The sequence below is a fragment of the Engraulis encrasicolus genome, unplaced genomic scaffold (genome assembly GCF_034702125.1).
Source record: "Engraulis encrasicolus isolate BLACKSEA-1 unplaced genomic scaffold, IST_EnEncr_1.0 scaffold_629_np1212, whole genome shotgun sequence".
NCBI lineage: Eukaryota > Metazoa > Chordata > Actinopteri > Clupeiformes > Engraulidae > Engraulis > Engraulis encrasicolus.
In genome coordinates, this window is record NW_026945949.1 from 17,501 (window position 1) to 24,854 (window position 7,354).

General features: G+C 47.5%; 1 protein-coding gene across 1 annotated transcript; it reads left to right on the forward strand.

Annotated features, from left to right (window-relative positions):
* Nucleotides 1-575: 575 nt before the first annotated feature.
* LOC134444609 (E3 SUMO-protein ligase KIAA1586-like) lies at nucleotides 576-1,625 on the forward strand (the record flags this gene model as incomplete). The annotated part of the gene is made up of 1 exon (XM_063193865.1): nucleotides 576-1,625. A coding segment is annotated over exon 1 (1,050 nt), but the record flags the coding sequence as incomplete, so codon positions are not given.
* Between the last annotated feature and the right edge of the window lie 5,729 nt (nucleotides 1,626-7,354).

Here is a 7,354-nt window from a genome sequence, read left to right on the forward strand (position 1 = left end):
GTTCATTGACATACAGTCCGAATTACTTAAGAAAACCACAGTATCGTTCAGAACAGCATACACCGTGGCAAAGGAAAGGCTATCATTCAAAAAGCTCAACCCACTCATGAGAATGCAGGAACTGAATGGAGCCGAAATTGGAAATATCCACAAATCTGACAAAGCATGCGCTGAAATAATCGGTTACCTTGCCAAGGAAATGCGCCACAAATTCGTCTGCAATGTCAAAAAATCGATTCACGGGTGTCAATCACCATTGATGAAAGCACCATTCATGGCAGGGCCTATCTAATAGTCTACGTGAGATGTGATGTCAGCGGTAAGGGGGATGTAGACAATGTTTTCCTGGATCTAGTGGAACTTACAGATGGGGTCGATGCTGAATCCATTTACAACGCGTTGATGACGAGTCTACATGAAGCTGGAATGGATGATGACTTTTTGAAGACGCGCCTGATAAGCATTGCCACCGATGGAGCGGCAGCGCTCACAGGAAAAATAGTGGGCTTGTCGTTCGACTGAAGGAAAAGTTTCCGAACGTGCAGTCTGTGCACTGAATGGCGCACAGATTAGAGATGGCTGTCAAAGATGCACTTAAACAAGCGCCTGGCACTAATCAGTTTGAGATTTATATTTCCAAGTTATACTTGCTCTACAATCAGTCAACCAGGAACACCAGATTGCTTAGAGAAGCAGCGGCCGAGCTCGACATCCAAATACTGAGAATAGGTCTAATATTCACGATCCGATGGGTTGCCAGCAGCTTTGAAACCGTGAAAGCAGTATGGAAAGATTTCCCCGCACTCGCACTGCATTTTAAAACAGCCAGTGAGGACACATCACGCAATGATCTTGACAGGCAAAAATACAGGGGACTTCTGAAGCACCTTGCTAACTCAGGATTCGTTGAAGATGTCTTGCGTGAACTCCAGGGCCTGTCTCTCAAGCTGCAGAAAAGAGAGGTGTCACTCGTGGATTCAAGTCTCGCCATCCAACAAACCATCGATGTTTTGACGAGCATGAAGACATCTGGTGGGGGGAAATCCACCAAGAAGGCTGAACAGACCGTTTCATCTGGACGTTTTAAGGACGTCGAGCTGAGTGAAGGCAGGGCGAAAATAAACCGGTCTCAGTTGTATGAATCGGTGATTGTGTCTCTGGCTAAGCGATTACCGGAGACAAATTTGGTCCTGAAGCTCAAAGCTCTTGACAAGCGTTTTTGGCCAACAGCGCAGGAGGACTTGGTTTTGCATGGCGAACCAGAAGTGCACAGCCTTGCGAAAGCGCTTGGAGAACCAACCAGGGAGGCCGTGGAGCAGTTTCGAGACTGGAAATTACAAGGCACTGCACCAGGGAAAACCTTGGAAAGAATTTGCATTGCAAGTCGCACGTATCTCCCCACGTCAGCCGAGTGTGAGCGAGGTTTTTCCGCAGTTAATAACACGGATGACAAGACGCGCAACAGGTTGCGCGAAGGCAGCCTGTCTTCGCTCTTATTTGTGGACCTCAATGGACCACCTCTGGACAAATTTGACCCAGTTCCATTCGTCAGAAGCTGGATTGCAGCAGGACATCGCCTATCTACGTCCTGGAAACCAGGACGGGAGCCACAAAAAACTGTCGAGGCAAGGCACCTTTGGTCCGTTTTAACTTAACCCTATCCAGACCGGGGGGGGGCTAAAAGTGCCCGCACCAACTTTGATGTCGTATAACTCCTGAATGACTAAAGCTAGCACTACGGAACTTTGTGACTTTTCCTAACATGAAGTTGGCTACAGTGTGATACCAAAAGATTAGGTGTATCATTTTTTGTTGTTGCCATGGCAACGGTTTTCTGACAGGTACGCCTGACCAAAAATCACTGATCTAAGTCTCATCATCATCACTTTTCATATTTTTTTACATTTTCATTAGCATCAGACACCCTTGTGAACATTTGAAGTGGTCTGATGCACATAATAAACAAAATTGATGTGCATTACCCAAGTTAGATGGAAAATACATTAAGGTGACATTTTGGGCAATACAATCAGGAAATGACGTCATAATTATGTCATAATATCCAATAATGACACCAAACTGATGTCATTCATAGATCTTTGGCTGAAGATCATCCCCTCCAAGTTTGGTGGTCATACGCCATTCGGTTCCTAAGTTATGAGGGGGGGGTCAAATGAGCCCCCCCCCCGGTCCCAGGAATGCCAAAAAAGCCCGGTCTGGATAGGGTTAAGGTAAGAGGCTTTGGCCTGCCTTGGCATTCTGCCTTATGTACTGAGCCCGCGGTGGTGATGTGTGGCCTGTTGTGAACTATTTGCCTATTGTCAGCATCCGCCGTGGTGCCCTTTCAAGTTGAGATGACGTGTTTGCACTGTTATACGAATGTGCTTTGTGAATGTGTTCAATGATGTTATGTACTGAGCCCTCTGTGGTGATGTTTTGGCCTGTTGTGAGCTATTTGTTTATTGTCAGCATCCGCCGTGGTGCCTTTTCAAGTTGAGATGGCCTGTTTGCACTGTGATATACGAATGTGCTTTTGTGAATGTGTTCAATGATGTAGCCTGTACATTCATCCTAATAATTCCATATGATGTTCCATATGATGATGATTCCATACTTTTTCTAAATATAACTCAATACTTTTGAAACATGAGTTGATTGGTTGCTGTTGTTATTGTGGGTTCGGGTGGTTATCTTAATTAAATTAAGCACTAGGTAGCCTTCTTCAGTCCTATACAGACCTAGAGATAAGATATCCCTTCTGTGTGACGAGTTCCTTGGTAATATGCATCACGATCGGTCATAGGCTACTGCAAGCTCTCGCTCGGTGCACTGATTGCGCGTCTCCGATAGGCTATGCATGAGGCATTAAATCTAAACTAAACCAGCCTAAACGAATTCCTATTTATTTCTATGGCCATAAATGTACAGAAAAACCTGTCAAAATACCCATAATTAACCGCAGACGGCCATCCAAAACGGCCTAAAATGGCAACATTGAGAGGTGCTTTGACTTTTTTTTTTTTTTTTTTTGGGGGGGGTGGGGGGGGGGGGGGGGGGGTGGGGGGGTGGGGTGGGGGGGGGGGGGGGGGGGGGCGTCATTATTTGATCCGACCCCCCCGAAAGCCGGTGGATAATTCGCACACTGTGTGTGTGTGTGTGTGTGTGTGTGTGTGTGTGTGTGTGTGCGCATCTTGTGGAATATGACGATTCTTCACCCCACGTCAGACTGCAGCACACACCATTACATTACATTACATTGGCCTTAGAAAATGAGTGTGTTCCAACTTACCCCTGTGCCAACTAGCCCCGGTCTCTCCTATGTATACTGTACAGTCTATGTCTAATTGTCTATGTCCACACCTAGAGTCTAGAGTCTATGTCTGTCTGCATGGGAAAGTAAGAAACGTAATTTAAATTCTTTGTATGACCAGCGCATGTAAAGAAATTGACAATAAAACCGACTTGAGCTGACGCTTTCATTTATTTAAAGTGACTTACAGTCATTCTTTTTCAGGGTATTACAGTCCCTGGAGCAATGTGGGGGTTAGGTGCCTTGCTCAAGGGCACTTCAGCCATGGATGGAGATGTAGGGAGAGGACCGGGGGTATTCGAACCGACAACCCCTAGATTGAAAGACCAACTCTCTAACCACTAGGCCACGGCTGCCCCACCACCATGTCTCAGTGTTAGGGCTGTGCAAGATAAAACATTGATATTGTGATATCAATATTGCTGTCTAACAATATCAAATTTCATAATATCGATTTGAAACAATACTTTTGTCATTTGTCTATTCTGCCAAAAGGAAGGTTACACAGAGCTAAGCGCAACACGCTCCCCTCCACTGGAGCCACTGCTAGCGCAGAGTAGACTTGCTACCCAACACTCATGCTGAACACCACTGCTAGCGCAGAGCAGACTTGCTACCCAACACTCATGCAGAACACCACTGCTAGCGCAGAGCAGACTTGCTACCCAACACTCATGCAGAACACCACTGCTAGCGCAGAGCAGCCTTGCTACCCAACACTCATGCTGAACACCACTGCTAGCACAGAGCAGACTTGCTACCCAACACTCATGCTGAACACCACTGCTAGCGCACAGCAGACTTGCTACCCAACACTCCTGCTGAACACCACTGCTAGCGCAGGGCAGACTTGCTACCCAACACCCATGCTGAACACCACTGCTAGCGCAGAGTAGACTTGCTACCCAACACCAGAGACGGTCTTATACGAGACGAATCACTCATGAAACCTTCCATAGGAATGAACGAGAGCATTTGGCTACGCGAACATGGCGTTTGCCGGCGTCACTCCCACCTGTCCGGTAACGAGAGCCAATTGCTTGCTGAGCTGCGCTGTCACTTATCCAATCGTCTCGACGCCTCGACGCAAGTGCAAACGTAAACCTTTACGACTGCTCGTACCTAATCGGTTTGTTTGTTGGCGGCCATGTGGTTTGTTTGCCGTCCGTGGAAACTTCATTGTGACTTGGGCAGAGAGCGTAACTCGACCATTAATCACCTTTCTGCGCCCATCCAAAATGCAGTTGCAAGACAAAGGGACAGATATAATCACGGAAACAAAAACGGCCGTGTGCATACATGTGCACACCCGTTGTGGTTTTTCTTATGGTTGAAAACAAATAAGTAAGAAAAAGCAAAACGGGAGCAAGTCTGCAAGACATTCAACTTTGATCAGTTTAGCTTTTTTTCCTTATATTTTTCACCGTTGGTCATAGCTATTATCAGTTTAGGCAACAACATGATATCACAGTTTAAAACACCAATTTTGAGGCAGGCTAGCCTACATCATTAATTTAGGCCTATTCAATAGACTATTTTTTTATTACTGATGAGCAGGGACGACCATTGTGCTTACTGCTTTGGCTATCAGAAAAAAAAATCCAGTGTCTTTTCTGTACGATGACCGGAGAATGGATGCCCGTTTGACAGCCGGCCGGAAGAGGTGAAGTCCACGCAACTTGCTCCCACCTGCCGCAAAACAGAACGTTGTCGTGGAATGTGGCGCATGCGCAGATCAAAAATAGCATAAAGAAAAACGCTGTTTTAAAGTGTTACTTTCATGTTTCGGTCATTCTAAGACTGCCATTAAACCCAGTTTTTCATTGTGATTCCAACCATATGAGTTGTGTATCGCTGTGTTGTCCCACTGTCACTCAACATTATTTCCCCCATTCATTCTTATATACCCCATCACTGACTAATCTCAAATAGTCAGTTTGAGGCGTAGCCAAGATGGCCGCCGAGTGATGGGACTTATGGGAACAGACTTTGCCCACACTCATGCTGAACACCACTGCTAGCGCAGAGCAGACTTGCTACCCAACACCCATGCTGAACACCACTGCTAGCGCAGAGTAGACTTGCTACCCAACACTCATGCTGAACACCACTGCTAGCGCAGAGCAGACTTGCTACCCAACACTCATGCTGAACACCACTGCTAGCGCAGAGCAGACTTGCTACCCAACACTCATGCTGAACACCACTGCTAGCGCAGAGCAGACTTGCTACCCAACACTCATGCTGAACACCACTGCTAGCGCAGAGCAGCCTTGCTACCCAACACTCATGCTGAACACCACTGCTAGCACAGAGCAGACTTGCTACCCAACACTCATGCTGAACACCACTGCTAGCGCAGAGCAGACTTGCTACCCAACACTCATGCAGAACACCACTGCTAGCGCAGAGCAGCCTTGCTACCCAACACTCATGCTGAACACCACTGTGTGCTTCTCTATGGCCCTCCACTCACACTCCTGACGGGAGGGAAGAAATTGGGAATTGTTTAGCACAATTATTTGTCTTCAAAAGGAATATCATTATATCAATATTGACTGAAATAATCGTGATATTGATTTTTTTTCTCATAATCGAGCAGCCCTACACTCAGTGTAAATGGAAATACTGACGGATCAAAAAAAAAACTATCCAGTATCCATTATTCCCACCAGAGCTCTCCAATCCAGTATCCAATATCCAGTATCCAGTATTCCCATCAGAGCTCTCCAATTCAGTATCCAGTATTCCCACCAGTACGCCGCTCTCCAATCCAGTATCCAGTATCCAGTATCCTCATCAGCGCTCTCAGGTCTGCCAATCACTCAGGACTGACTGACTGACTGATGTAGAACAGACTAATTGGCATCTCAGGTGCAGTCGAATGGGAATGTTTTGTCGTTTTGTCGGGTTAAAAAATATGATGCTGCTTCTCAAAAAGTGTGTTCATTAGGGAACGAGAGAGAGAGAGCGAGAGAGAGGGGGGGAGAGAGAGAAAGCAAGAGAGAGGGAGAGAGAGAGAGAGAGAGAGAGAGAGAGAGAGAGAGAGAGAGAGAGAGAGAGAGAGAGAGAGAGAGAGACTGAGAGATGAGGGGGAAAGGGAAAGGGAGAGAGAGAGAGCGAGAGAGAGAGACAGAGCGCAGGAGAGAGAGACAGAGCAGGAGAGAGAGAGAGAGAGAGAGAGAGAGAGAGAGAGAGAGAGAGAGAGAGAGAGAGAGAGAGAGAGAGCACAGGAGAGAGAGAGAGCGCAGGAGAGGGAGAGAGAGAGAGCACAGGAGAGAGAGAGAGCACAGGAGAGAGAGACAGAGCAGGAGAGAGAGAGAGAGAGAGAGAGAGAGAGAGAGAGCACAGGAGAGAGAGAAAGCGCAGGAGAGGGAGAGAGAGAGAGCACAGGAGAGAGAGAGAGCACAGGAGAGAGAGAGAGCGCAGGAGAGAGAGAGAGCACAGGAGAGAGAGAGAGAGAGAGAGAGCGCGCAGGAGAGAGAGAGAGAGCGCGCAGGAGAGAGAGAGAGCGCAGGAGAGAGAGAGAGCGCAGGAGAGAGAGAGCGCGCAGGAGAGAGAGAGAGAGAGAGAGAGAGAGAGAGAGAGAGAGAGAGAGAGAGAGAGAGAGAGAGAGAGAGCGCAGGAGAGAGAGAGCGCGCAGGAGAGAGAGAGAGAGCATGCCAAACAGAGAGCCCCACCCCAAGTGAAGCGTGTCAAATTAGGAGCGAATATGAAACCCAAAAGCACTGCAGCCAGAGGGACTCATTAGGACCCAGGAAGAGACACAGGGAAAAACAGAGCGGACTTCTACTGTGTTGATGTGTGTTTAATTTACATTTTTATTTGGCACACGCGTGGTTGTGTGTGTGTGTGTGTGTGTCTGTGTGTGTGTGTGTGTGTGTGTATGTGTGTGTGTGTGTGTGTGTGTGTGTGTGCGCGCGCGCGTGTGTGTGAGCGCGTGTGTGAGCGTGTGTGAGTGCGTGTGTGTGTGCGTGTGTGAGTGCGTGTGTGTCCTTGTGCGTGTGTGCGTGTGTGCGTGTGTGTCTTAAATTTACAACACAA